The following is a 19,269-nucleotide window of genomic DNA, read 5'->3' on the forward strand; positions in this document are numbered from 1 at the left end:
CCTTTCTCTGTATGTCTCATGTCAATAGAGCCTGCGTGAAACGCTCCTTAATGAGGTTTGTCAGGCGCTTTAAGAAGGAGGGAGACTGTCGGAAGAAGCTGGGAGCCACATGCCTGTCAATCCTCAGCCATGTCTGATGTGCAGTCATTGTGTGTTTGCCTCAGAGTCAGAGCCTGTTCAGCGGGGGATCTCAGAGTGCAGCCATCATCAAATATTAACTGTAATTTTTAAGGAACGCTTCTTCTAAAACAATCCTAATTGTGAACATTCGCCCTATCCGGCATCGGTTTTTCACAGCTGCTCTGGTGCGCCCATTTTACCTCCTTTGGCTACACGCTTAAAGCTTCCTCTCGCGTATTTCTGGCTTTTGCTCGTTTCTCCCACTTTGTCCTCACCTCCTCCCTCTGTTGCTCTGTAATTAAGCAGTGTGTTTTAGAGGGCAATGGACTCGGAGACTAGGGAGGAACATATACACCCCAGGGAAAGATGGTGTGAGAGGCAGATACTATGACGTCCCATGCATGCATTATCCCTCTCCATGATAGCTCAATTAACAAGTGAAGACCTCCATCATCTCGTTAGGAGTGTGCTGACCGTCACTGGAGGGGGGGCGAACAATGCATTGTCATTATTAAGTGGATAATGGCATATACGACAACATAATTTAGCACAATCAGCCTCATATAGCAGCGCGCAAACATTACCACCTAGGAAGGAGCATCACCGCAGGATGCACTATAGAGTCAGCACTCTGGATGATAACATGACAATTATTTTATAGTGGTTTTGGCATTCGGGGCTTCTTGTTTTGATTATGTAATCAGCATGCTTATTTTGCTGGTGAGTGAGCTGAATCACAGTGCATTCTGGGAGCTCTCTGTTTGACCTGCATGTTTGCTTTTCTCGGGCTGTGCAGCAGGATCCTGCCGGTGCCCAAATATCCTGAGCGCATGGAACACGCCATGGGACTGGAAAGTCAAGATTTCGATGTTTACTTGTGCAAATGCGTGTCTGAGGGCATTTGAGCGTGCGCCAACTCTGTAGGCAAATAGACTCCGAGAGAGAGTGACCAAATATTGAAATATCACCCAATGTCAAGACTATTCGAGTGTATAATTTTCCGCCTTTTATGACTCATTAAGGGTATCAGTGGCCCCTCCCGAGCCTGAGAGCCTTAATCACTAAGCAGGGTCTCAGGGCGGTTGGCATTAATCAATGAATGTTGCGTACATGAAAAATGATCTGTGGATGTAGAAAAGCGCAGCCGTTCATTAGCGTGAGAGAGAAAAAGAGTGAGAGATATTTCTATAGCATGTCAGATTTGTGGACCAGCGGCACAAGAGGCACATTTCAGCTCTGTAGCCCAGACCAATCAGAAATGTGCTGCTTGGACGAGCCAGCCCAATCTGGTGTGTCTCAGCTCTACTGAGTCCGGGGCTGAGCTCTCTCAGCTCACTCCCATGCATGCACAATTGCTTGCATCCAATTCATTGTGCTCTTCCAGCTGCACCAATTCACGTCGCTGCCAAGGCAAACATAGTATGATAAGTCTGCGATCGCAAAAAAAGTTAGATGACTGGTGGGGAATCAAGTGGAGCAACGAAAACAGTAATCCAGCTCATTGTCTTTGGAGATGGAGAGGGAGGAGAGAACAAAAACAGGAGTCTCCCAGCTGTTGGTATCAGTAATTTGATCTTTTTGTGCTCACAACAGGTACTCAGTTACACCGTGAATGGGGCAAGCATTACTGTTCTTTCGCTAAACTTCCAGCTGATGAATCCCAAGCCCACTAATCTGCCCCCTCCCCAGGTTTTCCATTTCCTAATCATTCACGTGAATCCGTATTTGGGTTTAGAGATGTGGGACTGTGAATTTCTTTTTGTCTGTGTCAGGCTTTCCCACCGCATCATCTGTTCCTCCGGTCTGGGCTCATTACTCCCTGTCCTGCCTGCTCCTCCTCCTGCTCCTCCTCCTCTCCTCCATGCTCCCTCAACGTATCCTCATATAACAGTTCGTATGGTATCTTACGAAAAGTTATTCCTAATTTTTCGTACGTTTTCCTACGAATGTCGAGCAACACGTGTCAATTTCCGCTCGTTACATACTTACAGTCTGTTCAAATTAAACTTCCGTCTTCACAGGAGCAAAGAAAGAGCAAAAGAAGACATACTTATAGCCGAAAATCTTTCTATGTTGTCACTATACGGTTCTAGTAAAAGCACAAGTGTGAGAACAGTTTGTGTGAACTCTCCCCACACACACAATCACTCTGTTGAATCCTTTTCATGACCTCAGCCCCTGCGGAACAACACCTTCTTCTTCATCTACAGTATCTGTGTATTTTCTAACTAGTCCTGACGCGGCCACAAAGTGAGAAGAGCTCTAATGGAGGAGAGTAATGCAAGGACACACCCGAAGCGCTCGCTGCCATCTCTGGCGTTTTAACCTCACACTGTCATAAACTACCTCCTCGGCTGGAGCGCAGGGGAGACAGACCTCGACGGCTGATCCATCAGGTATTGTAGCTACAGTTATGGAACAGTGAGTGGACTTAATCCAGGGAGAGGGCCTACCTATACAGCTGGATAGATAAGGCAAATGAAGGGAAAATATCCCTTGCCCTGCTGGTCACCACTGAAGCAAGGTAACAGGGAGATGAGACAGAGGGAGGAAGGAGAGAGGAAGGAGGAACGAGGGAGAAACGCTCAGGCAGCCAAGCTGGGGAGATGGCACTCACACAGCCCAATCTGTCAGTCTGACTACCTTGCCAGATACAGGGTGGCTCACACAAAAATCACACACTTTTTTGCTAAATACCAAGAGACAGTGCCGCTACACACACACAAACACAGAAATTAATGCTGGAGCACACACACACACACAGACTCGTGGAACATGCTGTACTGGAGCAAACAGCGTGATGCATCTTTTGTAAAAAAAAAACAACAACATTCACTTTGTTAAAAAAATACCTGCTTTTCAGTTTTTCACCTGTCTTCCTTTTCACAAAAAAAACAGCTCCTGCACACTGCCAACACTTTTTTGACACTTAAGTGTTTTCAATGAAAATTACTTTTACTATAAAGTATTGGCAGTGTGTGGCAGCTATTTTTCTCCTACGCACCTATCTCAACACAGGTGTGCAAAGATCACTTTTCCTGTATAACCTTCTTCTTTTACCACATATTTTTTACTATTAAAATGTTTTTAATTGGAACTAACTAACTGACTGCTTGGCTTTGTAGGAATAGTTCAAATTTTGGGGATATACACTAATTTGCTTTCTTAAAGGTGCTAAAGATTGAGATTGGGAGCATTCCTATTCCCTTCCTTCAGTCCTTGTGAATGAGACCCAGACTGAGGCTGGAGCGACGGCTGGGAGGCGGGGTTAGCAAATCATGACGACAGCGTGATGGCTGTGACCCCGTGACCGAGCCATGTGTCTGAGCAGACGTTACTGCGCCTGCTCTATGGGCACAATGGATTTGCGAAGTCGAGCCATTTTGGCATCATGCATCACTGAGCAACTTTCATAGGAATAAACCGGGCCCCCCTCCAACGCTGTATCCAGTTCTCTCTATATATCCATTGGGGGGAACCCTCCGCAGGATGGGTGGTGAATGGGTCAAACCGACACAAAACTTTCAACCAGGAGACCTGTGTTCATGTCCCGTGTGAAACTAAAAGTAACGTTGACTTATTTTGTCACGTCAGTCATTAGTCACGGGAGTCGTTATCGTCAGTCCTGTGAGTCACTTGAGTCACCAGTCAGTGAAGTTTCCGTCAAGCACGACCGTTTCCTAACCCTAACTAAGTGGTTGTGTTGCCTAACCCTAACTTCCTGTGAAAACGGAAGTTTCTTTTGAAAGGACATGATGCATGTCACAAGCGTATATTGACACACCGTCCCCAGTCCGTCCAAAAGTAACCCAAGAGGGGTACCCCGTGCATTGTGGGTGAGAATGTGTTGTCAACAAAGAGAGGAGAAGCTCGGATTACAACACACACAGAGGGAGAACGACTTCATTCTCTGCTCAGGTAGACATTATTCCTCTATATCTTTACATAGCACATAGTTGTTTGCTGCTATATTAATGCTATGAATATCGTTTAGAGAACTTTTAATGAGAGTTAGATGAGAGGAATGATACCACTCAGCCAGCAGCCGGTTATCTTAGCATTAAGACTGGAAACTGTCTCATCCAATGTCAGAGAGGTGTGGGGGGATCAGAAGCTGTCCATTCATGAAGAGTTATAGCTTCTGTAATAATGGGTTCAAAGCATTTTGACAGCTATAAGCTGTAATTGTACTCATCTCAAAAAGACCCTGCAGAGCTGACCTGCAGTGTGTGCTACTGTACAAATGACCCTTAAAGGTCCAGTGTGTAGGATCTGGCGGTATCTAGCGGTGAGGTGAGGAGATTGCAACCAACTGAAGCCTCTCCTGTGTGCCAAGTGTGTAGGAGAGCTACGGTGGCCGACGCGAAAAACGTGTATGGCCCTGTCTAGAGCCAGTTGTTGTAAGAGTAGCTTAAGTGGGGCAGTTTTGTTTTAATCAAAGCCAGGGTCGAGACGCCCTTGGATGGATGACGCCGGTTATGAAGATACAATATACCAGCAAAGCCCCTAGTCTGATTCCAGCTGGGGACCCTTATTGCACGTCATACCCTGTTTCAGTATCCGCTAGTTTCCTGTCTGTCTCTATTCAATCAGCTGTCCAATATAATGATACAGAAGTTAAGGGTCATTTGTACAGTACCACACACTGCAGGTCAGCTCCGCAGGGTCTGTTTGAGATGAGTACAATTACAGTCTATAGCTGTCAAAATGCTTTGAGCCCATTATTACAGAAGCTATTACTCTTCATCTGTGTAAAATCACGGTGTGGAAAGATTAATTACTCTTTGGAAATGGTAATGATGTCTGTCAACAGGATAATTTGCCAAGAATTCGCTGGGAGTCTTCAACTGAATGGGATTGTGTGACCACTAGAGGTTTAATGTGAGGATTAGTGGTGGGTGAATAGGATGACGGAGAGGAAAAAAGGATATTTTTCTAAAAAAGTCAAATTAAATAACATCAATGGAGCATGAACACATTAAGGCTATGTGAAACAATGACAGTAAGAGCTAGGAGTGACCCTCCGGGGGCCAACCACAGGGTGAACTCTTGACCCGCAAACAAAGTCATCATACGTTATCACGACTCCACACACCATTGCTCCAGAGAGATAATGTCACAGAGCACCCGAGCCACCTCAGATCTTTCACATCAGCACCTTGGTGCTCCAAAACGCTATGGCAACTGCTCGCACACGTAATCTCTCCTGGGTGTGAGATGCAAACAGGGCTAATATGTTTGAAGAGACAGCAGTGATCACATTTCCAAGTGACTCCTTGCATCCCGGTAGGATAACCGAATAAAGGATGTTCTCAGCAAACCACAATCCCGCTCTCAAAACACTTGATCCTAAGATGACAAGCACTGAGCTATCCATTATGCAATAGTCCCCCCTTTTCTCCATCGCTAATCAAAACTGGAGCAAGTTCTCTGGATGGGATTAACGGTTTCTTACTCTTGTCTCGTTGCTTTCAGAGGACAGGAAAGATGGTAGGATGTAACTGCAGAGCTATTGCATTTACTCTTAACTAGAGCTGTCAAAGTTGAACGCAAATTTGTTTTAAAGCCACTAATTTCTTTCTTACGCATTAACGCAACTTGCAATTTTTAGGTTGTAGCAGGCTTACTAAAAATCCTAAGGAATCCATTGGTACCAACCATGTCATACTAGCTTGTTGCAAAGAAGGTTAAATAACGCCTCAAACTAATGCATGGCGAGGAAAAACTGTCATGGCTTTTCAAATTGGTCCCTTGACCTCTGACCTCAAGAAATGTGAATGAAAATGGGTTCTATGGGTACCCACGAGTCTCCCCTTTACAGACATGTCCACATTATGATAAGCACATGCAGTTTGGGGCAAGTCATAGTCACGTCAGCACACTGACACACTGACAGCTGTTGTTGCCTGTTGGGCTTCAGTTGAGCCATGTTATGATTTGAGCATATTTTTTATGCTAAATGCAGTACCTGTGAGGGTTTCTGGACAATATCTGTCATTGTTTTGTGTTGTTAATTGATTTCCAATAATAAATATATGCATACATTTGAGTAAAGCAAGCATATTTGTCCACTCCCATGTTGATAAGAGTATTAAATACTTGACAAATCTCCATTCAAGGTACATTTTGAACAGATGAAAAATGTGCAATTAATCGCGATTGACTATGGACAATCATGCAATTAATCGCGATTAAATATTTGAATCGATTGACAGCTCTACTCTTAACAGAATGCATTGTGGCACCCACTGAAATTGGGAGCTGCAGTGAGACGGCGAGGGTCATCGAGTGCATGGCGAGGGGGAAAAAAGGCAACAGGGAGAATGAGAGAAAGAGAGTGCAAAGAGAACATGGATCAACCCGACAGGACAAGATGGTTACGCAGCACCATGCACGAAAACGTTCACTGCACGTACACACAGATAACCATAAACATTACTGCCTGAGTCAAACATGTTAAAAGTTACAAATGTATTAAGCCATTCCTGTCATAAATAGAGGATTGAAGAGACTATTAAGTTGAAGAGTGTTGTGAAGCCATATTACAAGCTCTTTTCATCTCTCTCTTTCCCTCCTTTGCTTCCTTTCTTCATCCCTCCCCCATAAAATCCCAGACTAAACCAATCCGCCGTCACCAACCCTTCATACTTTACTATGTAGGCCTCCCATCCCTGCTGTTTTTCCCTTAACACACACACACACATAGACATGTACACGCCGGGGCCTCCTCTCCTCTGTGTGACCTTGACTGGCTAGCACTCCAGGGCTTGTTCTTTGCTTCTCCCTCTCCCTCTGTCTCTCTTGCTCTCTCCATCTTTTCACGCTCGCCTCCACTCTATTTGCCTGCCTCTCTACCTCTTGCTTTCCATCACTCTCCCCCCGACCGGCTGATGTTAACCGGCGCTGTCCTTTTTCCTCCTCTTCCTCCTCGTCCTCCTCCTCCTCCCCGAGACACAGAGGAGAAAGGGACAGAACATGGCAGAGAGAAGAGAAGTAAAAGACCTCCTCCTCCTCCTCCGCAAACCGGTCAGCTGAGAGAGAGAATAACTGTATCAACAAGTCTTATTTCTTATGCTGTAATATTTAATATTAAAAAACAGGACTTCCATCTTTAATTTAATGCAAGGTCAAATAACACATTTACATTTGATAAGGCTTCATGTTATTTAAGCGTGGTATTTCAACCATTCTGCTTAAAAAAAAGTATTTTTTTTTCTTGTATTCTTTACAAATGATATTTTATTTATTTGCGGCGCACATTGCTTGATGATTCAAAGTGTGATTAGGCTCTGCTCTAATCAGCTGATACGGCTTCCTGTTTCACCGGGGAGGATGATGAGCTCTCTCAGTGGAACAGTGAAACAGCAGGTCCAAATCCGCGTTTCATTGCAGGTGTTACTACAAAAGCATCTAATTGCCTTCCATCTTAGCCTGTTCCTCTGACTCCAGTGATCCTTGAGATTTTCCCAATGGCTTAGTTCACAACATAACATCTGTATAATGAATCAGAGATGTTAACTGTTTGACTATCCATTCAGAGCTAGAATAAACTTAAGCTCAAGTGACGGCACGATCTATTAAATGTCAAACGGGCTGATTAAGCGCTCTCTACAATTACGCCATTATTCCTGTTCCAATTTATGTACCTTACGTATCTAAAGGTCTCCGCTGCAATTGTGTTCACCAATCTGATGCTGAATCCACTGCGTTTAATTCCGGCTTCGCTGTAAAATATGACATTTTCATCTATCTCTACTCTGATATCAACACAGCGAGTTGACAGGGCCACAGAATAGCTCGCGGCGGCTTTATGTTTTAAACAATATTAGGAGAAAAAATAGAGGGCATCATGAATGAATATCTCCAGTAATCTTCCTTTTAGGTTTGATCACAGAAATACAGACTTGTTGAATGTGGCTGGTAAGCCCATGGCGATACCTTTTCTCCCAGCATCCGGCTGTTTTTTAATTCATTTTGCTCTAAGAGGCATGGATGTTACAAGACTGCCACAGCAATCTTCCCAAATAATTGCCCATCCCGCATTAGTAAAACAGCCATGAAGTAGAGGGACATCATCAATTTCTACAGGGCAATAATAACAAAGAGGTTAGGGACTCACAGTCTAACGCTGACACTTATACTTCACACCATGTTAAAGGCTCCCCACAGACTCCCTCCATTTCACATTTCATTTCCTTAGCAGTTAAAATCCTTTGATGCATAGCAAGAATTGCCTTACACCACCAAGCCAGTATACCAACACCTTCCAAAGCCCAAAGGGCTTAATGGAGGCTTTTCCATTTAGCACTAAGCTCTAACCACACCTACAAAATTTTATATAAGAGCATATGTACAGTCGTTTGAAAGGTAGTAATAAAGTCATAAGCCACCAACTGAAAAGGGACCAGTTTCATGTATTTGTGTCACACGGGTTACGCCACTGCCCCGCCCCTTTAGGAGACTGGCGGCAGGTCTGGAGTGTATTAACTCCAATGGGAGAAGTGAACGTGAACACAGATTAATGACTGATTCTTTCGCCCCATAGTCACCAAAGCAAATATTGGACCCATTTTTCACAAGCCACATATCTTCTAAATATCGTGACACTAAAATGTCATTTTTCAGACAGATGAATCAGGAGAAAATTAACTTTGTTTGAGACCTTTCTCTGTGTCAGCAACACAACTCAGCTAACACATTTTTGTAATGCTAAATGTGGCTGTTGGATGTGTAAATATCAAATGTTAGCAAAAGAAAATATAAATACATTATGCAAATATAATTCAATTTTCATTCATCCCTCCACACGACATTCACAATACTTCCAAACGAGGTGGGGGGGGGGGGAGGCGAACACGCCATGGCCACGCCCACTTAGGAGACAGGAAGTGTATACCATTTCAAACCATTGGCGGCCTTTGGTATAGAGCATCTTTGCTAAAATCCAGTTGAACTGTTTCGTTTCAATAAGAATCTACAGTCATGTGTGCTAGCAGCTCTGTGAGGCTGCACAGCGGTGCTTCGTCAGCATGCTAACATGCTCCAACTGTCAATGCTAACATGCTAAACCAAGATGGTGAACATGGTAAACATCATACCTGCCAAACATTAGCATGTTAGCATTGACAGTCGGTGTGTGTTAACATTTGTTAATTAGCAATAAACACAAAGTACAGCTGAAGCTGATGTGAATGTCATTAGTTTTGCAGGTATCTGGTTATAAATCAGATTATTGGACAAATTCAATTTTGACCTAATGATGGCACTTGATTAAAATGTTATAGGATCACCAGAAATTATTACAATTCATCCTCTGGGGACCATGAATGGTTGCACAAAATTCTATGGCAATACATCCAATAGTTGCTAAGATAATGCAGTCTGGTCCAAAGCAGTGGACCAACCGATATTGCCGTCTGTAGAGCCAGTAGTGTGGCTAAAAAAGGAGCAATTAGGTCAGAATTAGGTCAGGCTGTCTTAGAATAGAGGGAAATTTCCATAATTTACTTTCTATAAGTTTATATTTTTTTGACATTCATGGTATTCCTCCTCTTTTAATCATATCAAACCTTTTAAGGTTGCTGATTTATCTGCAAAGATGCCAAAAAAAACAAAGTGTACCTGAGGATCTCTCTCAGTGTAGGGCAGGCTCGGCATGCCAAACTCGCGTCAGTTAGATTGGTTACCCCTGGCCGGAGGGTTTTTAGACTCCAGCCCAAATTCAAGGCCAGCATCGACCTTAATCAATAGTGAACCTGACGTTGTACTATATATCATATTCAAGTGGTAGATAGTGTGGGATGCCTGACAGTCCGAGTACAGGACCACACATCAAATAAATTTACTGTGATTTGTCAATGATGCACAAACTCCGTCTCCAGACTTGACACCACAAAAAGGATGGAGATAACAAAATGTCGACACACAGAAGGATAATATTTATGCTGCAAGGCGAACAAGTGAAGCTCTACACAGTTTTCTTCATTATTTTTGGACATATTATGCTATTCTGCACTAGACTGAACTGAATTTTGCAGTAAGACAAAAGGGGAAAATGTTGAGAAGGGTTATTGCTCCACTATGAGAGGCCATAAACAAAAAAATACTGATCCACCTCTTGTTGTCAGTTATACAGATCAGGGTGATTACATGCATAATACATTAAGTCAGTCAACCACAGGTTCCCCCTCACAACACGTCTACCCAAACCTAACCTGTACGTGAACCATTATCCGTCAAAGGAATCAATAAAGGCATCAGCTCCTCCCCCAACAAATCTACTACAGTCAGTTCATCAAAACAGTCATCAATAGATGGAGCTGGAAAGCTCTTCATTTATTGGTCCCCTGCTGTTTGACAAGCTGAAAACTGCACCGTGTTTCATGTGCTTCAGTTTCTGGCTTAAATTCCTGCTGAAGTGGGAATAGAAGTGACTGTGTGTAGCACAGACATCTCACAAGTAGGAACGATCTTCTACTTGTGTATGGGGTGATGATGCCGCCTGCCTGACAGATTTTTCACACTTGCTGGTGACGGTTAAAAAAGAGAAACACACACTATCATGTGTAAAGCCTCATACAAACCCAATAACTAATTCACTGAGAAAATAAAAATGTGGTCAGTTAGCATAATTATCATTAATTAAGATACAGTAGGTATTTATGTCAGGAAATCTTTCTTTAAAAAGTGACTTAAGATTGTAATATAGGTACAAACATGTAGAGATGACACAATGTATTGATCAACAGAAAATTAATCAGCAACTATTTTGATAGCTGATTAATCGTTTCAGTCACTTTCACTTTAGACTGTTATTAAATAGGTGTTATCAGGCGCTATAAGCCCCATAGATGTGTGTGAATAGGGGCCTACTACACCCACTAGTAGGTTTTATCATTAGTCACATGGTAGATCACCAAAAGAAGGTATAAAAGAACACAACAGCGACCTCTAGTGACCGTAGTAATTATGACAGAAGCAGAAGCGGAAGCCAGGTGCTGTAGTATAGAAACTCCATATGGGGAGGAGGTCGGGGACAATGGTTAGGAACAAAACAAAGGGTTCTTTAGGTTTTGTTGCCTAAATCTAATGAAGTTGTAGTTTTGTTGCCTAAACCTAACTGTTGTTGTTTTTTTGCCTAAACCTAAAGAAGTTGTAGTTTTGCTGCCTAAATCTAAAGAAGCTTTTTCGTTTGTGTTCAAAACGTTATGTTTCATTCTGTCTTACATGTTGCTTTTAAGTTTCACTTTCACTTTTACAAAGTAGTAGGTGTAGTAGGCCCCTAATGACCCACATCTATGGTGCTTATAGCGACCGATAACACCTATTTAATGGCCTGATAACAGTCAAATCGGGTGCTTCTTTAATGTGCCAATTTGCTGTTTTTCATTGTCCAATATGACAGTAGACTGAATATCTTTGGGTTTTGGACGCTTGGTCGAACAAAAAAAGAAATTTAAACATGTCACCTTGGGCTCTAGCAATTTAAATATTTTACTATTTTTCTAGCATTTTAGAGAATAAACTATCAATGAATTGATGGAGAATATTGTTGGCAGATTAATTGATGATGAAAATAATCATTACTTTCAGCTAACAAAGATGTATACCAAACCTAAACTCTATTAACATCCAACATCTTAGACTAAGCTGTTTACTGCTGCACAGGCGTTTAATTGTTGTGTTTGAATAGTCACTGGTTCTACATCTTTAGTGTTTCTGTACTCTGACATACTGTTTATAATGTCTATTCTCTGAAGAGTTTCAAACCGTAAATTCCTCTTTTTGCCAAAGGCAAAGTGATGACTGCCACACCCATCACAAACAGGAATTTGTTTGTTATTTTTAACTTTGCAAAAGCTTCAAATCAAATTCACCTGCTGACACATAACCTAAATGTATTCTTAAACTGACCGCCCCATTAAAGAATATTTTTTTATAAATATTATTTTCAACAAAGAAAAATTGGCTGTATGTGGGCTGGATGGTCTGAACATCCCCATCTGTTAATGGCCTACAATCAAACCCTGCAGGAGCCCACACTGCTGCATTTTCAACATCAGTAAGTAGTCTAAATAGTTGTTGAACGTTTTCCAGTGGGTATAAATAACAAGCCATTTAGCCGTCAGACTGAAGAGACGATAGTAGGGTGCAACTCATCCCCAGCATTCACCCCTTTCTACAATTTACTTTTTTTTAAGTTCAGTATTGATCGGAGACCACATCCAGCCTTATTTGAGATGTTTATTTGACAGTTGCCGGCGGTTTGTGTGATTGTCAGGCTCACATATGATCAACCTGTTTGTCCTCACCCCCCTTTAAGCCTCTGAGGCCATAATCGATATATCCCTGGTAGACCTTTCTCCATCTCCCTGCCACTCCACCTTGAGACGCGGTGTGAATTTAAAGGCCACAGCAGTGCGGCGAGGGAAACACCCGCCAGAAAGGAACACCCACCCACATAAATCAATCTAAGGCGCGTGCCAATCAAGGATTGAGCTCCTTATTTAAAAGAGGAGCCCCAACACATTAGTAGTCAGCCTACCCATAACTTTACTACAAGACTTGCAGTCCAATAATCCCTGGAAAGAGCCTTTTATCTTAGCCTGCCGAATAACCATTAAGTCTAACAACAGGTTTCAGGTACATTCACTCTGTAACATCTTGCCTTAATTACTTCAGCACCTCACACTAATGATCACTCCTGATTCTCCTACCCCACCTAACACCTGCTACCAACAAACATGACCTCCTGGACCGTGAAGTCCCATACACTATACAGTCTCATATGCTCCAAACATTTCCCTTTGCATCCCTCTTTGACCTTCAACAAGAAAAGAGCTAGCCATGCTAGCAGCTCTGTGAGGGCGTACTTAGACACAATGGTGCTTTGAGCTAAATGCTAATGTCGGCATGCTAACCATGGATGTATTAAGAGAACTGGATACAGCGTTGGAGGCGGGGCCCCGTTCATTCCTATGAAAGTTGCTCAGTGGCGCATGAAGCCTAAATGGCTCGACTTCCGTCTGGAAAAGTACCCGGATCTTGGGCACATGGAACATGCGCAGTAGCATCCGCTTAGTCACATGGCTCGGTCACGGGGTCCCAACGTCACACCGTCGTCAGGGCTTGCGCTCCAGCCTCGGTCTAGGTCTCATTCACATGAACGGAGGAAGGGAAATAACTCTGGTTTTGGCTATTAGTGCATTTTACAACTTAAAAAACATAATTTTTTAAAAAAGGGCTATTTAGGTGTTCGTACTGGGAAGTTGATTCACCTAAAAAAAAATGATCCGCTGAGATACAGACGTCTCTTACCCAATGTAAGTCTATGAGAAAAAAAGTATTTTTGGGCCCAATGCATCACGTGACTGACACGGAAGTTGCAGTACCGCCATTTGGCAACTATGAAAGTCTTGATCGACAACCGGCGCACTTCCTGGGGGCCTGATGCTAACATGCGCACAATGACAATGCTAGCAAGCTTATGTTTAGCAAGTACTGTTTACCATCTTAGTTTAATGTGTTAGCATGCTAGCATTTGCTACTCAGCAGTAAACATAAAGGACAGCTAAGGCTGATGGTAATGTCATGAGTTTAGTGTGTTAGCATGCTAGCATTTGCTACTTAGCAGTAAACGTAAAGGACAGCTAAGGCTGAAAAATGTCAACCTGTTCAACCATATTATTTAAGATATCAACACATATTACACTTCATTGTCTGGGGAACATGAATGTCTGTAACGTTACCAAAATTCAAGGCAAACAATCATCTGGTAATTCTGATGTTGACTCACCTCCCTCAGCTGTGAATGGACTCAGCAACATCCTGTCAACACTTCCAGGTAAAAAAACTGGAACATGGCTAGCTAACGCTAATTAATTACTTGCACAGAAAATTAATTAAGTTTAAATTAGTGTCAGTATGATTTTCAAAAGGGTGACAACTAAAAAAATTCAGATAAAGAAGACAAGTCTTCTTCCCTAAGACACACTCTCTTAATGTTTACTGATCCATGTTCATCACCTTCAGTTACAGAGCAGCACCGTGCTTCTCTTTCTCTCTCATACACGCACCGTCCTCATACGCGCTCTAACTTTGTAAATGGCAACTTCCGGTCACAGAAGATGAAAAACGGGGAGTTTTTTGTGCCTCTTCTTCTTTTATTTAATTTTTTGTTTTTAGAAATAAAAAAATTGTAATTGACCTGTTTTTTAAGTTTAGTTCATCCCCTTTTTGACCCCAATAAAGAAAAACGTCTTGTATTTCGATATAAAACAAAAATCAAATAACTACTAATTTTTTGTTCTTTAATATCTGTTTGTGAAAGGAAAATCAAATGACCAAAAGATACACTGACCCAGTAGCCAAACAAATGAACTAGCTAGGCTAGGCTGCTAGCTAGCGACAACTAGCAACCGTTCTAGTAACGGTTACCAAGGCAGTTACCAAGGCGACCACAGCCACAGTAGAGATAATTAGCCTCATGTTAGCTAGGAGGAAGGCTAACTATTTACTTAATGTTTGTATTAGGACTTCTGTGGAGGTCAGTTTAAAGTGACCTTACTGAGTTTTCTTACAGAATAGGACAAAAATGAATTTAAGTTGTTCAAGTTTCATTTGAAGGCACCAGTAGCCAAACAAATGAATTAGCTAGGCTAGGCTGCTAGCTAGTGACAACTAGCAACCGTTGCTAATAACGGTTACCAAGGCGGTTACCAAGGCGACCAACAAGGTCATCTGTAGCCACAGTAGAGCTAAATAGCCTAATGTCAGCTAGGAGGAAAGCTAACTATTTACTTATTTTTTGTATTAGGACTACTGTGGAGGTCAGTTTAAAGTGACCTTACTGAGTTTTCTTACAGAATAGGACAAAAAAAATGGATTTAAAGAACTTTTCTGGAGGTAAGTAGCTATACGTTATCCTTTACAGGAAGTCATGATTGCAGCTTCTACATTTGTATTTCTGTCAACACATGTTCTCCTCTTCCTCCCCACGGATGCTGTTGCTGCTGCTCGCACACACATCCCCGGTACAGTATCATGTTGTTGTCCATGTGTGTGGTGGTGAGATGAGATCACATTATCTCACATCACAGGGAAATGAACAAAAACGGCTCCTCCCACTCTGCCTTTTGCTCTTTTACACCCCCCTCCTCTCTTCCTCCCCATCCTCTCCTCCTCCTCCTCCTCCTCGGTCCTCGGTAGCAGCAGGTGTTATTCTCGTATAACCTGAAGATTTAGGTGGTAATTAGCATTACCTCTCAGCCCCTAGAGAGTTATTTAAATGCTTCATGGTAACAGCAGGGGGACACGAGTCGAGTGTGTTTCTGGGCAGCCGATGAGAGAAGAAATCACGCCTCAAAAACACGTGGGAGAGATTACTCAAATATGCCTCCTTTGTACCCTCCTTACCCCCTCTCTCTCTCTCTCTCTCTCTCTCTGCTGCTGGCTGCACGGTTATCTCCACGTTAAGCTGTGTGGAGCACCATAAATAACCTATACACACTTGGGTTAGTAGCTATAGAGGCTTTGACCTTGTGTTATGTTGCCCCTTAATGTCCCAAACATTGCAATGCACACCGGCAAAATGATCCATATATAAGATAAAGTGGCTATACAACAGGTTAATCGGTGCATTGGAATAAATGCAGGATTTTTTTTGGGCTAATGATAAAAAGCATCCTCCTAGGAGGCAATTAACTGCACTGCTATTACATAATGACAGCCCACACTTTTTTCACTAACCGGTCCTTTGCATGTCAAAGGTTTTTTTTTAAAACGTGGTGTGTGACTGGTATATATACATCCTGCACCTCTTCATGTCACCTCAGAGGGAAACAGAAATGAAACACCTTGAAACTGTCAGGATGCTTCCTCGCACAGAGTGGCACACACATTTCTTGACAGGATCTTACCTTTGCTATTGTCCTCTTCCCTGTTCAGATACATGGCTGTTAATTCACTCCGAGGCAAAAAAAAAAAGAAAGCGATGGCGTTGTCTCTCAATGATGTGTTGGTTACTCCTCTCTGGCGTGTGTATGGTGAACTCCGCCGATGTGGTTTGTAGTAGTAGCTGTTTATTGTTTTGTTGCTCCTCAACAGCCTCTCCTCTCCTCCTAGCGGATAGGTGGGCTAACCAGTTTGAGACTCTCACTATCTCCCTCCCTCTCCTCTCTCTCCTCTCTCTCTCTCTCTCTCTCTCCCTCTATCTCTAATAACCACCGGTTCACTGTGGCTCAAAGGACAATATATAAAAAAAAGTGACTTTTTTTTGCAGCTGCTTCCTCTGCTGTCATGTGTGAATCTTGATTCATGTCTGTGCATCCATATGTCATTTTAAAAATTATAATATATTGGCTGTGCGTGTAATGAGGAGCGCAGTTATATAGCCCACCCAGGGGATTTATAACAAGGCTTGCACCCGAGTTGCATGGCTTAATTGGGAATCTCATTAGTGGTGGAAGAAGTAGCAAAAGTATCCACAAAGTACTCAATTACAAGCAAAAGTCCTGCATTGAAAATTATATTTATACGTAAAATATAAATCATCATGCAGAATGTTATATTATTATTATTAGGGGCTGTCAATTGATTCAAATATTTAATCGCAATTATTCATATCGTGTGTCCTCTGGTGTCCTCCGGGGCTCCTAGAGGCATCTGCAAGATTTCACAGAAAACAACCAATTAGAGCCGAGCTGGAGTCTGCCCTCTCCGAGCAGCTGTCAATCACTCACAAACTCCGATCAAACGGTCAAACTAGGCAGCACTGATCAAATATGAATCAATATTCTGTTACTGTAATGCCCATTTCTCACCTGAAATGTTTTCAGAAACATATTTTAGTGTACTGTTTAGCTGTAAAATGAGAAAGTTTGTGACCCGGCAGCCATGTGGAGATCAGTTGAGGAAATACCAAGCACCGCCCACCAGCTGGAGCACAGCCAATAGGAACGCTCTCTCTCTCTGACATGACCTGTGATTGGCCAAAGTCTTCCGTCACGGCTAGATTTTTTTAAAGCCTGAAAACAGAGCCATGAGGAGGTGCAGAAGTCTAGTTTTCCCTCAGAACACTTGAATTACAATATGCTGAAAAGGTTATTATGGGATTTTTGCCCAATGATGCCAAAAATATTCTGCCTGCTGCAGGTTTAATCACGATTAATCACAAATTAACCACATTTTTTATTTGTTCAAAATGTACCTTAAAGTATTTTTTTTGTCAATTATTTAATGCTCTTATCAACATGGGAGTGGGCAAATGACTTGCCCCAAACTGCATGTGATTATCATAAAATGGACATGTCTGTAAATATCTCGTGGGTACCCATTGAATCCATTCTCATTCACATATCTTGAGGTCAGGAGGGGGCGGGGGGGGGGTAAACATGTTCTAGTAGAAACCCAAACTACAAGTATGAACCTGAAAATAAGCATAATAGGTCCTCTTTAATGCTGTACCTGGTCAATGTAGAGCTAATTTTAGCTGTCTTGTATACAGTAATTGTAATTAATTGCCAGCTATTGTAATAATTGATTAGTCATTTATAAGGGAAGAATGCCTAAAGTGAACTAGTATAGTTTCTCCTATGTGAGGATTTGATGTTTATTTAATTATAAAATGATCATGTTTGCCAGGTAAAACAATACATTTGAAGATGTCTCCTTGGGTTCTGAGTAGTTATGATTGACTTTTGTGTGACAATGTGTAAACTAATCAATGAATCAATCAATTGAAAAAATAATCCACAGATTAATCCAGAATGATTATAATCGTTAGTTGCAGCCCTGAAAGTATAACTATAGCTGTCAAATATGTTGTGGAGAAAAACATGCAAGATTGAAAAGAGGCAAAAATGAAAATGCAAATACCTCAGAACTTGAGTATATGTATTGAGTTACTTTCCACTATTATATCTCTTAAACCACGATGACAAATTAGTCATTAAAGCAACACTATCGTGTGTCAGTGATATAAGGAGAGGAACCGACAAACCCATCTGGTCCTGTCACTTCCACCATGCCCCACCTGCTGCATATATATCCATATCCTCATCCCTTATATACAAATGATGGTCAGATGGTCCTGTATGCACAACGCCATCCTGTGTGAACCCATTGACCGCATTATTAGGCACGGGGACAGAGATTAGCAGCTCTCGAGGAGTAACTGTCTGCATCCTCTGCCAGTTTTGGATGCAAGGCGATGTGGCTGCTCTGCAAATACGTTCCACAAATGGGATGTAGATTATTTTAACGCTCAGTATTCAGGCTGTCTTACATCACACGTACGGCAGCACTGTGGTGAAGGAACAATTTGTCCGTGACCTTGACTTAGTCCTAGAAACATCCAGTCTGGAGGCAATTTAAAACAATTTCTTCAATTACTCTTCCTTCTTGTTCTCAGAGCACATTTCCAATTTGTGATGGGACTTCTTACTTCGTTATATGAAGCTGGCAGACGGAGACGTGGGACATTATAAAATAAATGGGATAAACCATGACAGTTATTATAACTACAGCAAAAGGCCAGCATCACCACTTTGCCTGGTTTAATTATAAATTGTGTAATTAATCTATGATATTAAAATTATTACAGTGCATGCTCATCAACCAATGACCTCTGACCTGAAATCTTTACAGTGCGGTCTGTAATGTTTTTATTGTTACTTCACAGCCTCTTTCAGTGACTCTCTGAGTAATAAATATGCAGGTTTCTCTTTACAAGCCTGCAAAATACAAAGCTAATATTCCATTCGATCATGTGGCTCTCTGATATCACAGATTACAATTCAAAAGGATATGAGCTGAGCCGTACTGTAGATGCAAATGCGGTGAGCAATAATACCACATCTAACTGTGTTTTGTCAATAGAGCTGGGAAGGTCATTTGCTCAAAGCCTTCTGCAGTGATTTCCATTTGATTGTGTTTTGTTTTGCGCTGCGCTCCGTGCTATTTGTTCACTACTGAGAATCTTTTGCCATTTGTTAGGAGAATTCTCTGCAGACTAATTTGACCACAGTCTATTCCCAGATTTTCCCCCTCCTGAGCTCCCAGCATCATTGTGCCTGTCACTGATGCATCTGTCTCCACTGGTTTCTATAAATACCCCCTTCTCTCCCCTTCAAAAACCTGATTCCCATTGAT

The 19,269-nt window shown here is 42.1% G+C and overlaps 1 protein-coding gene and 1 long non-coding RNA gene across 3 annotated transcripts in view; one reads left to right on the top strand and one right to left on the bottom strand.

The window, feature by feature from the left end:
• syt7a (synaptotagmin VIIa) overlaps positions 1-16,279 on the bottom strand; it is a 90,289-nt gene extending 74,010 nt beyond the window's left edge. Inside the window, exon 1 of one of the 2 annotated variants that reach the window (XM_037767301.1) lies at positions 16,038-16,279. In XM_037767301.1, the coding sequence (XP_037623229.1) occupies positions 16,038-16,071 (34 nt within the window). In that variant the 5' untranslated portion in view covers positions 16,072-16,279. Of the gene's footprint in view, positions 1-13,915; positions 14,453-16,037 lie in introns of those variants that run through there. The other variant, XM_037767302.1, reaches the window with a different exon arrangement.
• LOC119486847 overlaps positions 14,621-19,269 on the top strand; it is a 28,612-nt gene continuing 23,963 nt past the window's right edge. The window contains exon 1 of the long non-coding RNA XR_005206599.1: positions 14,621-15,024. This is a non-coding gene — a long non-coding RNA (uncharacterized LOC119486847). The remainder of the gene's footprint in view (positions 15,025-19,269) is intronic.

This window comes from Sebastes umbrosus, chromosome 4 (genome assembly GCF_015220745.1).
Source record: "Sebastes umbrosus isolate fSebUmb1 chromosome 4, fSebUmb1.pri, whole genome shotgun sequence".
Classification (NCBI taxonomy): domain Eukaryota; kingdom Metazoa; phylum Chordata; class Actinopteri; order Perciformes; family Sebastidae; genus Sebastes; species Sebastes umbrosus.